The following is a 16,401-nucleotide window of genomic DNA, read 5'->3' on the forward strand; positions in this document are numbered from 1 at the left end:
CAGACCACCTTTGCCCCCCTACCCCAATCCACCTATCCCCTCCCCTGATGATGGAAGAGGCAGACTGCTCTTCCACCAGCAGCTCCCTGAGGGCCCAGGATCTGCAGAACCAAGTCATCTGTCTGCAAGAGGAGAACCTCACACTACAGACCCATGCTACGCAGTGTGCACTCAAAGTACAGATCCTGCACAAGCAACTAGTTTGGTCACAGATTCAAATGGCACAGCTCACTGCCAAAGCGCACTTACAGGGAGAAGCAGAGACACTATGTGCCTGAACAGACCATCCATCGCCTGAACCGGTCCCTGTGGTGCCACTGCCCAAACACTTTAATGCCAATCTTGGGAAATTATGAGGTTACCTGAATGCAGGCTGCTCTTCCTGCTCTGCCCCCGAGTGTACCCTCACAGACCAGACTAAAGTGGGGCTAGTAGTCAGCCTGCTGTCTGGTGAAGCACAAGCACTTGATTGGGATTCCTCCCTGTCGGAGCAGAATAGCCCAGTGCTCTCCGACTGGGATGCTTTCCTGTAAGCCTTCGCGGCCATCTTCAATAGCCTGTATCACATCCACTCTGCAGAGGCTGCCCTCCGGAAGCTTCACCGGGGCAAAGGCCAGCCACCTCCTACGCCACCTATTTCTGACAGCTTGTGGCTGATGCTGAATGGAATGAGGCAGCCCAACTTTACCAACTTTGATGGGAACACAATGATGAGGTAAAGAACGAGCTAGCCCTCATCGAAAACCCCACCCACCTAGACATCTTTATTGATCTTACCCTGTGCATTGACTCCTGGCTGTGCAAATGGAAGGAGGAAGGAGGATGGACTGACACCCCCATGCCCTCCCTCTACACCAATGCCTGTAGAACCAAGTCCTGAACCAATGCAAGTTGACCTGGGTCGCCAACGTCTGACCCCGGAGAAGACAGAATGTCGACAACAGCTGAACCTGTTTTTACTGTGAGGGAGCAGGAGGTTCCCAGCTTGGAAGAACTTGGGAAAAAGACCAGCCCAGGCCCAGTAGGGGGATACAGCCTGGGCATCACCAGACCTCCTTGCTCTGGAACCACCCCACCATCAACAAGTCAATCCAGTCCTCCAGCAGCTCCAGCCCCCAGTGCTCCAGCTGGGGCTGGGGCCGTGTGCCACCTGCCCTCCGGGTGCTCCTTTGGGGTTGGGGGGCTAGCCGCGGGACTAGGCTGGTGGCCGCGGTTGTGTGTGTGTGCTCTGGGCTCCAGAAGGTGGGGAAGGAGCAGGGCCTTGGGCGGAAGGGGTGGGGCTGGGGGTTAGCCTCTCCCAGCTGGCATTTCACGCATTGCCCATGCTGACCTGGGAACCATGGCGCCTCCCTGCATTTCCAGTTGCTACTACAGTTCCAGGTCTTTGGGGCAGGTGCAGCAGATTCACCAACAAATTAGCAATGATAGACCCCAGGGCTGCTGCCAACTTTATAGATGCTGAGGCATCCAAAACTCTCCAGATCCCCATCTAGCTGAAACATACACCAGACCTGCTGGAGATGATTGATGGGTCGCCCCGTAATCTTAATTGTTGTGGAGTGCCTGACCAAAATGGCCCAATTCATTCCCTGCAACCAGCTGCCCTGTGCCGAGACCACTGCCCAACTCCTACTGAACAACGTGGTCCAGCTCCACAGACTCCCAGACCACATAGTTCCCCTGAAGAGGCTCACATTTCACCTTTCACTTCTGGTGCAAAGTGTTCAGGCTGCTGGACATCTGCGTACCAACCTCCCACAGACGGACAAACAGAATGTGTGAACCAAGTACTGGAGCAGCACATCAAGATAAGTGGTCTATGCTCCGGCCATATATCGAGTTTTCTTACAACTGATCATCCCTCTACGGGTCAGAGTCCCTTCTTCACTAATTACTAGTTCCACCTTGGTTTCCACCTGGTGCCAGCAGCCTCCCCAAACCCTGCTGCCAACATCTGGGTCCAACAGATGCATCTTATTCAGGAAGAATTCAAGAACCACTTAGAAGAGGCAAAGGAGGCCTACAAGAGGCATGCAGACCATCGGTGACGAGAAGCTCCAGTATTTACAGTTGGCCAGAAGGTATGGCTCACCGCCAGACACCTCCAGACCAGGCAACCCTCCCATAAATTGGACCACCCGTTCCTGGGATCCTTCCTGAATATGCCAGCAGATTAATCCGGTTATCTTCAAACTCCTTCTTCCCCAGTTTTCCATGTTTCCCTTCTGAATTTCTATACGGAGGACTCCTTCCCTGACTGAACCACACTGCCACCTCCACCAGTCAAAATCCAGGGTCACAAGGAATACAAAATGTATGCCAGCCTCAATTCCCGATGGCTGCCCGTACTATCTGGTGGACTGGGAAGACTACGGCCCCGAAGAATGTACTTGTGAGCCTGCCTCCCACATCTACGTCCCCGCTCTGCTGAAAGAATTCCACCAGGCTCACCCAGACAAGGTTGGGCCTGCACTACCACAAAGGGAGGCCTGAAAGAGGGCATGATGTTACAGTCTGCAGGGCTGGAACCTGGGACCATAGGGATTCTGGGCTACTGATGCCTCTGCATCACCACAGGAGGCTTAGGCTGGGCTCCCACGGGAAGACCTTGTGAGGTTGGGCTTAGCAGGAAGTATTGCCCAGCAGAACCTGAGTGGCAGCCTCTTACAGCCCACTGATTGGCTAGTGCCAATACTTAAACCAGGAAGCCATGAAGGGGTGTCTGAGCAACACCACAAATTGCCTGCCTGTCTCTGCACCAGACCCTGCTTGCGATTCACCCTAGATTCCAGCTTCAAACCCTGTTTTTTTCTCAACTTTGCTATTCGATTGCCATCTGTAACCTGGCACCCAACCCTGATCTCCTGGCAATCTGATCATATCTGATGCCTGACTCTCAGTTCATCCTCTGGCCTGTCTTGGACTCTGTCCTCCCAGTAACCTAATCCTCCCTGCCTCCTGATGTCTGACTCTTGGTCTGCCCACTGGCCCATCTCAGACTCTGACTTCCTGGTACCTGACTCAGCCTGACTCCCAACTCCTGCTCTGACCTCTAGGTCTGACTTCCCACATCTCACTTGTGACATGGGAAAGATAATGGAGCAGCTGATACAGGATTTGATTAAAATTTAAAGGATGGTAATGTAATTAACACAAATCAATATGGGTTTATGGAAACTAGATCCTGTCAAACTAACTCAATATCTATTTTTGATGAGATTACAAGTTTCGTTGATAAAGGTAATAGTGTTGATGTAATATACTTAGAATTCTATAAGGCGTTGGACTTGGTAATGCATGACATTTTGATTAAAAACTAGAAAGATACAAAATTAACATGGCACACCTTAAATGGATTAAAAACCGGTTAACTGATAGATCTCCAAATGTAATTGTAAATTGGGACTCATCATCAAACAGGTGTGTTTCAAGAGGGGTCTTGTGAGGATTGGTTCTTGGCCCTACCCTATTTAACATTTTTATTAATGATCTGCAAGAAACCATAAAATCATCACTCATAAAGTTTGCAGCTGACACAAAAATTGAGGGTGTGGTAAATAATAAAGAGATGTCACTGAAACAGAGCAATCTGGATCATTTGGTAAGCTGGGCACAAGCAAACAATATGTCTTTTAATAGGGCTAAATGTAAATGTAAACATCTAGGAACAAAGAACGTAGGCCATTCTTACAGGATGGGGACTCTATCCTGGGAAACAGTGACTGAAAAGGATTTGGGAGGCATGGTGGATAATCAGCTGAACATGAGCTCTCAATGATACACTGTGGCCAAAAGAGCTAATGCAATCCTTGGATGCATAAACAGGGGACTCTCCAGTAGGAGTAGAGAGGTTATTTTACCTCTGTATTTGGCACTGCTGCAACCTGTACTGGAACACTGTGTCTAGTTCTGGTGTCCACAATTCAAGAGACTGTTGATAGATTGGAGAGGGTTCAGAAAAGAGCCGTGAGGATGATTAAAGAATTAGAAAACAGGCCTTAGACTCAAGGAGTTCAATCACCATATCTATTTAGCTTAACAAAGAAAAGGTTAAGGAGTGACTTGATTACAGTCTATAAGTACCTACATTGGGAACAAATCTTTAATAATGGGCTCTTCAGTCTAGCAGAGAGAGGTATATAACACAATCCAGTGGATGGAAGTTGAAGTTAGACAAATTCAGACTGGAAATAAGGCATTAATTTTTAACAGAGTGAGTGGGTAACCATTGGAACAATTTATCAGTTCTCCATCACTGGCAATTTTTAAAATCAAGATTGGATTTTTTCTAAAAGACATGCTCCGTGAATTATTTTGTGGAAATTCTCTGACCTGTGTTATACAATGGTCCTTTCTGGCCTTGGGATCTATGAATCTAGGGTGCTGCTAATGAGTTACAAAGCTTTTCATGTGAGGGTCACCAGTCTGAATCCAGCTCAGCTCAGTCAGGGTTAAAAGGTGTTCCCGCATAATAGATGTATAGTGGCCCCTATGTATCAGACTTTCCCACAAAGTCTCTCCATGGACTTCCTTATGGCACTGGTCAAGCTGACCACTTAGAAGTGCAGGAGAAGAAAGATCACTGATAAAAATGCCCTCTGACTGTGGGGCTATTTTCCTGCCTTGTACCAGTTTTAGATTCATCGATTAAGGTCAGATGGGACCGTTTTGATCACGTAGTCTGACCTCTTACACAACACAGGGTACAGAACTTCCCAGAAATAATTCCCATTTGAACTAAAGCAGATCTTCTAGAAAAACATCAACTCTTGATTTTAAAATTTCCAATGGTTAATTACCCTCACTGTTAAAATTTACAGAGTTCCTCTGGACAGCATCTACTGACTCCCCACTTCAAAGCTTCTTGCATCAGTGGGCACTGTCTATGGTTCTGTGCTCAGTGTGCCCCTAACAGCTTTTTACTGCATCTTTTACCTCACTCCCGTTCCTAGCCCTCTTGAGTTGTCCCCCGTACTCAGCTGAACCCAGTTCCTTTTTTGATCCCTCCTTTACTCTGAGGGAGGGCCCTCCCTGCCCCAGATCAAACAGACCAAAGCCTTCTACTTGCACTAAATCCACACCATTGTTAAGATGACATTTAGGGTTAGATGCAAATTATTTAGAAATATCATAGAAATGTAGGACTGGAAGGGACCTCGATAGGTCATCTAGTCCAGTCCTCTGCACTGAAGTAGGACTAAGGATCTAGACCATCCCTGACAGATGTTTGTTTCTAACCCTGTTCTTAAGAACCTCCAGTAATGGAGATTCTAAAGCCTCACTTGGTAATTTATTCCAGTGCTTTAATTATCCTGAAAGTTCGGAAGTTTTTCCTAATAGCTAACCTAAATTGCTCTTGCTTCAATTTAAGAGCATTACTTCTTGTCCTGTCCTCAGTGGTTAAGGGAAACAGTTCATCACCCTCCTCTTTATAACCATCTTTTATGTACTTTGAAGAACTGTTATCTTGTGCCCCCTCAGTCTTCTCTTCTCCAGATTAAACAAACACAATTTTTTCAATCTTTTCTTGTAGATCATGTTTTCTAGACATTTAATCATTTTTATTGCTCTCCTCTGGATTTTCTCCAGTTTGCCCACACCCTTCCCAAAGTGTGGTGCACAGAACTGGATACAATACTCCAGCTGAGGCCTTATCAGTGCTGAGTAGAATAGAAGAATGACAACACTCCTGCAAATACATCCCAGAATGAGGTTCACTTCCTTTGCGACAGTATTACATTGTTGACTCATATTTCCTTTGTGATCCACTATAAACCCCAGATCTTTTTCTGCAGTATTGCTTCCTAGGCAGTCATTTCCCATTTTTTAATTTCACAGTTGATTATTCCCTTCTAAGTGTAGTACTTTGCACTTGACTTTATTGAATTGCATCATATTTACTGCAGACCATTTTTCCAGTTTGTGTTAATCATTTTGAATTCTAATCCTGTCCTCCAAAGCGCTTGCAATCCCTCTCAGCCTGGTGTTGTCCACAAACTTTAAATGTGTATTCTCTATGGCATTTTCCAAATCATTTATGAAGATACTGAACAGAACCAGACCTAGGACAGATCCCTCCAGGACCCCACTTGATATGCTCTTCCAGCTTGATTATGAACCATAACTACTCTCTGAGTACTTTTTCCAACCAGTTATGCACCCACCTTATAGTAAGTTAATTTAAGCTATATTTCCCTGGTTTGTTTATGATACAGTCATATGAGACAGTATCAAAAGCCTCAGTAAAGTTGAAATACATGAAAGCTATTAAAACAACAAGGAGTCCGGTGGCACCTTAAAGACTAACATTTATTTGGGCATAAGCTTTTGTGGTTAAAAAATCCACTTCTTCAGATGCATGGAGTGAAAATTACAGATGCAGGCATTATTATACGGACACATGAAGAGAAGGGAGTTACCTTACCAGTGTTGAGAGGGCCAATTCAATCAGGGTGGATGTAGTCCACTCCCAATATCTATTGCTTCTCCATTATCAAAAATGCTTGTTACCCTGTCAAGCATATTAGATTGGTTTGACATGACTTGTTCTTGACAAATTCAGGATGACTGTTACTTATCACCTATTATCTTCTAGGTGCTTACAAATTGATTGTTTGTTTGATTATTTGCTCCATTATCTTTCCAGGTACTGAAGTTAGGTACTGTAAGGACTAGTCAGCCTAATTACAGAAAGGGGAATATTTGCCCCTTTTCCAGTCCTGTGGAATCTCGCCCATCCTCCACAAATTCTCAAAGATAATGCCTTATGGCTCAGAGATCTCTTCAGACAATTCCTTAAGTATACTAGAATGTATTTCATCAGGCCCTGCTGACTTGAAGACATCTAATTTGTCTAAGTAAGTCTTAACTTTTTCCTTCTCTAGTTTAGCCTTGGATCCCTACCCCATTTATACTGATATTCACTATTGTTAGTCATCCAATCACTGCTAACCCTTTTGGTGAAAAGTGAAACAAAGAAGACATTTAATACTGTGACCATTGCTGCATTTTCTGTTAGTCTTCCTCCTCACTGAGTGATGGGCCTATTCTGTCCGTACATGCTTCTAATGTATTTGTAGAATGTATTATTGTTACCCTTTATGTCCCTACCTAGTTTAATCTCATTTTGTGCCTTGGCCTTTCTAATTTTGTCCCTACATGCTTATGGGGATTTTTTATATTCATTCTTCATAATTTGACCTAGTTTCCACATTTTGTATGACTCTTTTTTTTTTATGAGTTTCAGGTTGTTGAAGATCTCCTGGTTAAGCTAAGATGGTTTTTCACCAGACTTCCTATCTTTCCTACGCTTTGGGATAATTTGCTCTTATGTCCTTAATAATGTCGCTTTAAAAAACTGCCAGCTCTCCTGAACTCTTTTCCCTTAGACTTGCTACCCAGGGGACATTATCTAACTGTTCTCTGAGTTTGTTAACGTCTGCATTTTTGAAGTCCATTCTCTTCATTCTGCTTTTTTCCTTCCAACCATTTCTTAGAATTATGAACTCATCATTTCATGATTACTTTCACCCACGCTGCCTTCTACCTTGAAATTCCATCTTCCAATATGCGAATGAACTCATTAAATAATTTACCTAAAATGTCACACATGGAGCTGCACCTATGCATCTTCCTTAACACCCCATCCCATTGCAAATTGCATGTGTCTCTCTCTAGTGGCTGGAGTCCAAAACCTTGCTACAAAGGATAGCTAATGTTGTATCTCTTTTAGTTAGTAAAGGCCTGTGATTTTGATGCTGAAGTTCCTGAGTGCTAGTCCTCACGTCATATACGTACGGCGAAGTTGGTAACTGCCATGTCTACAGCCAGGGGTCCATTCGACTGACTGTAGGGAGCTGAACTCTATTAAGTAAAAGAGGAAAATGGATGCTGAAGGGAACCATGAGTGAATCTATGAACGTTTTATGCAAACTAATATGATAATGTATTGGTGGCCTACATTTGAGAAGAGATGGGGTGTCCTTGTATTATTTGGAGATACCCAAATCCAGCTCCCACAGATCCTCAGAGGAAGTAAGGAGCTGGTCACCCTTTGGTACAAGGAAGTCCTGAAGAGAGAGGGGTTAACTTGATGAACACCTTCACCACCCTCCTCCTTCCCAGTTTAGTCCAAGAGTCTCCAAACATGTCCTACCCTCTCCCATTTCCTCTCCTTGGTCAGAAGGATGATCACCAGCTTGGGGTGCATCTGGTAGCCGTCTTCACTGAAGGACAAATTCCTCCCTTCAAAGGTGACATTAATCAGGTACCTAGAAGAGAGAAAAAAGATAGAAGATTTTAAACACATAGGAACCACACACAGAACAAGGACCTGCCTCTCTGACCACAGTTTAAATGAGGGTTGTAGTGACACTGCAACGGACTTGAAACAGCAGGGAGGGAACGGGGGGAAGTAGCAGTGGCAGAGGGGTAACAGGAGAGCAGTTACTTAAGGAGCTGAGAGAGACAGACCAAGGCAATCTCCCACGTGTCATTACCGACCGCTGTGATAGGATGATCACTTTCCTCTCTGGCTCTTGCTGAATTGCTATGCGAGTAGTATCCTTCACAACCATATTAGTGCAAGCATGCTCATAGTACTTAATTCCCCCTACCATTAAAGGGCATGAATATTCTGCATGTGCTCCAGACCCTAGTCCTCACTATCTCTCAGAGAGGTATCTCCTTCACATATCATTGAAAGATTGTGATGGGACGGGGGTATGGAGGTGGAGATACTGCTCTCAGCAGGTGGCCAGCTAATGAGGCAGGGGACTGCAGGGAGTGGAGTAAGGAAAGTGAGATGCACCTGTAGAGGCCCTATTCAACTGCCATTGACATCAGTGCACTTTTTGGCATTGACTTCAATGGCAGCAGAACAGGGCCCAAAGCAGCTCTTTGAGGCATAGGATTAATTCACAGAATAAAGGCTCTCATAGCCAGTTAAAAGTGTCTTTCTCTAAGGATGGAATAGTTCATTGTATGTAGCGGGATCAAACAATAAAACTCACAAAGACGACCAGTCAACCAAATCACTGGACCACCTTCTCAAGATCTCATTTGGTCTATAGCAGGTGCCTCATTGCCGAGCAGCCCAGTCCAGTCTTGGGCCATCCCATAATAAAAATAAAAATGGTCTATTAAACTGACTGGGCCTCATACTCATTTACACTAAGGCCACTGTGCACCACTCTGTCAGTGAAAAGGGCTTTCAAGGAGACATAGCTTGCAGTTCTACTCACTTTAAAGCTCCTTGACACTGCCAAAGCATTTTAAAGAGGACTTGCTGTACATGAGAATCAGGTCTATTGTTTTTAACCATTAGGATGTCCAAATGACGTGTTTTATTTTAAAATGACACTGGAAGTGAGGGAGAGGATAGCTCAGTGGCTTATAAAAAACCTTTGGAAGTCTCCCATTTGTATATTTCACTTCAACTCACTATCCTGTTCCCGCAGAACTAGAATTTTTCATTACACACCTGCTATATCACAAGTAGAGTCACATAATCGTAAAAGCTAGAGGTGACCATCTTATCGGCAGGGTTGGCCCCAATAACAACTTCTTTGGTGTTTTGTCCAGTCCCATTTTAAAATTACTCAAGCAGTGTTTCTACCACCTACATCAAAAGACTCTTCCACTTGAATACAGCACTGTGACACTGGCAGACCAGATGCCAGTTCATGCCAAGCATCCCCGGCCTCAATGGAACACTGACAAATACACAGCTGAAATCAGCCTGGCTCACTTGTGTCTTAGTATGGTTCAAATAAATATTAGAATTATAAACGTGGTTAAAGTTTAGACTTTATGGAATGCTTATAATCTCACTTGTATCATCTCTATCCAATACTGTAAGAAAATATTTAAACGTTTGTATTATAAGCCTCTATGACTGTGTAAATCACAGGTAAAGTGCTGAGCTCCAACTGACAGTGTTATATCCTGGCTAACAAGGAAGGCTCATCAACATCAGATGAACTATTGTGGAACATTGAAGAGGACAAAAGACTTTGTTGACTGCTTTCCCCCCCCCCCCCATGAAGATGAGACATGCAAGTGAATTTCTCCCATCAGCTGAGTTTGCAGCTGAAAGCACAAGGGAGGAAGAGAATAAAATCCCCTAACAAGAAGGAACTGTATCTCATGCCTGATTGGACTCTGGGGGCAAGATTTCTAGGCATAAGCAAAGGATCCTCAACTGCTTAGCCTGGGTTAGTCCTAAAAGACATAGAGCTTGCTGATTATAGAAGCGTCTATTATCTTTTGAAACTTAACATTGGAACTCACTTGTGTATGTATGCTTGCCTGTTTTAACCTTATAAATTACTCTCTGGCTTCCTTTTCCTATTTAATAAATCTTCACATAGTTTATTATAGGATTGGCTACAAGCATCTCTGGTGTGAGATCTAAAGTGTAATTGACTTGGGATAAATTACTGGCCCATTGGGACTGGGAGTAACCTGACTATTGCTGTGATTCTCAGTCTAAAGAACCATCTGTCACAAAGGTCCGGTTGCCTGGCTGGCAAGTGCTCAAAGGGACTGTCTGTGACTCCATGTTAAGGCCGTTTATAGTGCCTGAGGAGATTACAGCTGATCATTGGTTGGCAAAATCTAAGTATAGAACTCACAACCAGCTCAGGGTTTGTGCCCTGTCTCTTAAAAGTCTGCCCTGAGGTTGATACTCACTCTTGAGCCTCTGCAGGACAGCTTAACAAACACATTTTGTTAGGAAATGTTTCCTGATACTCAACCTAAATTTTCCCTTTAATTGCACTTGAACAATCCTAAAAAATCCCTCTCCCTTTGAGCTATTTAAACCCTCCAAACATTTGTAGAGGATTACCATTACTAACCCCATCATAGTTTAACCAAATGACTGTATACACAATCAGTCAAGTTTTTATAAAGCAACTAATAATTTGAGGTGCCTCCCTTTATGGGTGCCCAATTTGAGTCCAAAGGTTCTGATTTTCAGAGAATGGGTGCTTATCATTTTTTAAAATTCAGGCCTCTTTTATGATGAGTTCTGTTAGGCACCCAAAATCACTAGTCATTTTTTTAAATCTAGGCCATGTAATGTGTGGAACATTTTCTCATGCTGTAAGTCCTCCAGTCTCAGAACCACTTTTGTTGCTTTTCTCTGAATTCCCTCCAATTATTTTGTATCATTCTGGTACTGATGTGTCCAGAACAGCACATGGTATTCTAGGCGAAAGGCCCCCTGAGAGCACCAGAAAAAATGATAAGACCCCTTCAGTGTGAGGCCAGCATGAGAACTATTTCAATCTGGGTTAAGAGGGAGCTTTGTTTCAATGTTTAGAAAACAGTGGCAAAAAAAAAAAAGAAGAAGAGATTAACTATGCATCAATATTAAATATTTCTCACAACCTCCCAAGAGCAATAACACTGGGGGAATCTCCATCACCACAGCATGGAAAGTTCATGGAAATCAGCAAGAGCTATTTGGCAACAGGGTTTCTTTTCTTTTTATTTTTCATTGCAAAGATCAGAACCATAACACTAATTAGGGAGGAGTCAGGAGTTGCACCTAAAGCAGCACTAAAATCCCTCTGTTTCACACTTTAATGACTGAATTTAGTCTCCAAAATTGGTACAGAACTCTTCAGGGAGTTCTCTTTCTAGCCCTGTAGTAACATATTTACCAACGTTTACAGGGGGGAATACTTAAATGTGCTCCCTCCTGGAAATGTTGCCCTGCTTTCCTTACATTTCTTAAGATACTTGTATCCAAACAACTTCTGTACAGCACCCATGATCTCCAGACCTTGGACACAGACTTGCATGCTCTAATAGTATCTCTGATATAGGCCACTTTTGAAATGTTAAAATTAAACCCATAGTCTTTCTCCTTCATTGGGATAATGGACATTCGCTACACCAAGATTAGCCAAATGGATTTGCTTAGATCTGTCGGCTACTTCCATTTTCTGTCGCTGCCAGCCTGTCTCCCTGACTCACAAGCTGTGTTCGGCACAGAGATCCCGGGGACCCAGGCAAGTAGGCTGGGCAGCTGAGGGTATGGGAGGTGGATGGTGATGGGGAGATGGGCCTCTGGGTGTGGATATTGGTTAACAGGGATGAGAGGCTGAGCAGGGATGTGTGAGAGACCTGAGGGAAAGGCGGCTTGCGAGAAGGGCAGATGGGGGCCTGCAGCTGTGTAGACGGCCTGGGGTGATGGAAGCTCAGTGCTTCTGTATCAATGTATTAGTGTCTGAAAGGCTCCCTGGCACAGCAAGCTAACTGTGTACAAGACTGACTGTGCTCACCACCATCAGCACACTAAAGGCCCACACATCGCATTGCTGCCTTGGTATGTGTCCCAGACAGCCCTCGTCTCCTCCAACCAGCCGCTCCCAAGTAAGACCTACATTCTGCCAGAACCCCCCCAGAACACCACCTCCCGCGAGCAAGGAGCTGAGTGGGAATGGGGGTGAGCAGGGAGACTGCTCAGCATGTCTGCACTGAGGCATTAGCTATGGAGGGAGGAGACATGTGTGCAGTGGGTGGTGGATGGGGGGGTGAGGTAATTCAGAGAAGATGAAATCATGGTTGTAGGTTGCAAGGGTTGGGTGAGTAGTTAACTAGTGATATCCTGGGGGGGGAGGGGGGGTTATGCTTTAACTGATGATACAGGCACTTGAGCAATCTTAGCCCTGGTCTACACACAGCCCCGGGGTCGAACTAGGGTACGCGAATTCAGCTACGTGAATAACGTAGCTGAATTCGAACTACCCTAGTTCGAATGACTTACCCGTCCAGACGCCGCGGAAGCGAACTCCGCGGCTCCAAGGTCGACTCCGCCAACTCCTCCTGCCGCGGTGGAGTACCGGAGTCGACCGCGGCGCTTCCAGAGTTCGAACTATCGCGTCTAGATCAGACGCGATAGTTCGAACTCCGAGAAGTCGAACTCGCCGCGTCGACCCGCGCGGTAAGTATAAACGTACCCTTAGTTGCCTTTTAACAAAGCTTTCTGTTTGTTGGAATAATCATAATACATGCATTTCTCTAGCACCTAAATTCAAACATTAAAGGGTCAAAAATCCTGCCTTCATTTACACCTTGTGCTGCCCCTTTGGGTTCAGTGGAGCTGCCAAGAGTGCAAAGGCAGAATCCTTAGGGAATTGAGATGCACACAATATTATCCTCATTTTACAGATGAGCAAACAGGAACAAAAAAGGTAAGCGACTTAACCCTAGTCACATAGCAAGTCAGTGTAAGACCCCATACGGTAATAGCACCCAGGAGACATAACGCCTGCTCCTGTGCTCTAACCACTAAGCTACATTCACTTTCCTAGATTTGAGATCATCAGCATTGCTGGTTAATGATGAGTTGTTCCAAAGCCTCGTGGAACTGGAAATAGAGCATTAAAATCATACAGAATAGCCAGTTTGGGACTCAACGGTTGCAGATGAGTTACTAGGACAACTTAAATGGCTTCGGCTAGTGATGGAAAAAAACATGGGGAAATTAATGTTTTTAAAGAAAAATGGTTAACTGAACTTTTCTGAACCTCAGCTACAGGTTTGAAGGGGATGAGTTTAAATACTGAGCTAACCAGTTCTGCCTCTTGTCTCTAGTTTCTTGACTGCGGATTCTTTATTCCCGGAGCTACAGACAAGGTGAGCTGAATTGGAAAATGACCCAGCTCAGCCAGTAGAGGTCTCTCTACAACACACCACATGCCCACACACACCCCTGTGTCCTGTCATTCCCTGTTACAGTCAGAAGCGACGAACAGCCAGTCTGAAAATGGCACAATCATCCCAATATCTGCTGCTTTCCCTAATTAGGTACCTCATAAAGATAAAACAACCATTCCATTGGCAGCACCTTCTCAACAGTCCCACATCTCTTCATCCAGTCCTTCCCTCATCCCTGGGACAGTTAGTCCTCAAATCCCCTTACAGTGTCACCCAGCATTTCTGTCCACACTCAAGATGAGAGTTAAATCATGTAGTTAACAAAAGAAAACAACCCACCTCCCCCCTCACTACTGAATCAAACCTGAATTCCCCAAACCTTTTTGAAGGTTCAAAGTCATTTGGGATAACACCCTTCCCACACCACCTTTTTACAATTCTAACAACCACTTCTCTGCTTCTGGACTTTGGCGAGGGCTCGGCATGCTCAAATATTGCAAAAGTGTTCTCATGAGCATCCCAGGCCCAGCTGGAGACACCTGAAATCTCTTGAGACAGGCTGTGATCGTGAGCTATCAAGTCCAATTACACTGACCCACAGTCTAGATTAGCCTCCAGAGCAGAGCTAGGTAGGGAATGGTTTTCCTGTCCTCCAAAAATATTTGAGATATCAACATTTTTGGACATCTTAAATTGGGATGAAAAGCAGAAGTCTCAAAATTTTTCACAAACCAAAAAATAAAATAAAATAATTACAAATTGGTCTGGACCACTTAAAATGTTTCATTTCGATTGCAGATGGGACACTGGATAGGGTGGGCTGGGGCTCTGAGGTGACACTGAGCATTCTGTCTCTCAGGTGCTGGGCTGGCTGGTTCTTGCTCACATGCTCAGGGTCTAACTGATCGCTCTATGTGGGGTCGGGAAGGAATTTCCCCCCCAGTTCAGATTGGCAGGGATCTTGTCGGGGGTCGCCTGCCTCTGCAGAAGTGCAGGCTGCTTGCCAGGATTATCATTCCCCTGCCATTGCAGGGGCCTTGAGCACTGCTGGACCCAGGTGCCCTCCTGCTCTCTGCCTGTGGCATGTAATAGTCTAGTCTCATGGGGCCATAATACTTTGGTCTCGCTTTCATTGTTGGGTTTAGTGGGTGGGTGTTAGTGGCCTGTGCATCCAGGAGGCCAGACTATATGATCTGGTGATGCCTTCTGGCCTTAAACTCTGTAAATCAAAACATTTTTTTAAAACAAAAATCAAAAAAATCTTTTTGTCTAAATTCACTCAAATGTTGACATGCTTTCAGTTGAACAACTGATTTGTTCCCAGTATTTCTTTTGAGTCAAGCGATTTGTTCACTTGCCTTGGTTCACAAAAAGTTTCAGTTTTGACGAATCAGCTTTTTTTGGCCAAAAAAAAAAAAAAAAAAGAAACGCCAACAATTTATCAAAAAGTTCCGGACCAGCTCTTCTCCTGCACTTCTGGTGCTTAACCCAACTGATCTGCCAGACCTTTTGGAAGTTCACCCATCTTTCATTCACCCCATGCTCCACCTGCATTCTGTGCCACATTGGCTGTTGCAGTGCTGATGGCTTGTATTGCTGAGAAATGCAGACACGTCTGGCTGTTTTCATGGAGCATCTGGATGTTGTCAGGTGCAATTTATGGCAAAATAATTCCACGTAGAAAGCCCAATCAGTGCTTATTTAACATGGTACACGGCCTGGACTCTGCTCCTTCTATTGCAAGAAGAAACGAAACAGCTCAAGCCATTTAATTATCAGATTAAAATTTAAAGGAACAGTTTTTCACAGTCTGTCTCTCTCTTCCACTCCTTTCCATCTCTCTTTCAGATTTTCCACTGAATTTGATGAGATGTATTTTAAGGATAGAGGAAAACAAGGCAGCAAAGAGATTGGCTGCAGCATGGCATAGTGCAGGTATCCTGAGCAAAGGCAGCCAAAAAGCTGTCCAAGTTACAGCCACTTTGTGACTAGTGAAACAAACCCTCACCTCACCGCTGGTTTAAGTGAGCCATTCAGAGCTAGGAGCAGCCTTGTAAAATTCTCCTTGCCTATTCATGCAGTCATCTCTATTTATTTATTTTAATGGGTGAGTATAACATCATTTTTCAACCTCATCAATCATCATGAAAAAGGGTAGATGAGCAGATTTTGTGCCTGGGCTGGTAAAGCTCTTTAGGCTCCTTCAGGCTAAATGGCAATACAGAAATGTAAGACATTAGTTTAGTTTATATGTGCCATCAAATTCTATGTAAAATACGTGGAGCTGGTGTAAATGGATGTAGCCCCCCACTTTTTTCAATGGAGCTACACCGTATTAGGCCAGCTGAGGCTCTGGCCCATAGTTTTGATGAAGTCTGGTTTTCCTGATGCTTTATCCTGACTTGTAAAATGTTCATTTCTACCAGAAGGGACATTCTCACTTATGTCTTATTGCTATTTCTCCATTATCTCCTGGAAGACATTTTTTTAAAAAATGTGTGCTAATACTTCCATACTCTTGCTACTGCTATGTGTACTTTCAAGGCAAATGGATTTAAGTATGAGCATTTTCCATCACTCCTGCAATAGAAATAAATGCAAACATAGAAGTTAACATCAGTGTATTGCATTTTTCTTCTATTTATTTATTTTCAGTGAATTTATCACTTGGGAAAGATGCTGAGATGACAGCACCTGGAGATGGTGTTCATATTTATCCCCAGAATCCAT

General features: G+C 44.3%; 1 protein-coding gene across 1 annotated transcript in view; it reads right to left on the reverse strand.

The window, feature by feature from the left end:
• The window catches only part of GRIN2B (glutamate ionotropic receptor NMDA type subunit 2B), a 330,192-nt gene that overhangs the window by 101,064 nt on the left and 212,727 nt on the right, over positions 1-16,401 (reverse strand). Inside the window, exon 5 of the mRNA XM_045001048.1 lies at positions 8,156-8,270. Within this exon, the coding sequence (XP_044856983.1) occupies positions 8,156-8,270 (115 nt within the window). The remainder of the gene's footprint in view (positions 1-8,155; positions 8,271-16,401) is intronic.

Source organism: Mauremys mutica, chromosome 1 (genome assembly GCF_020497125.1).
Source record: "Mauremys mutica isolate MM-2020 ecotype Southern chromosome 1, ASM2049712v1, whole genome shotgun sequence".
NCBI lineage: Eukaryota > Metazoa > Chordata > Testudines > Geoemydidae > Mauremys > Mauremys mutica.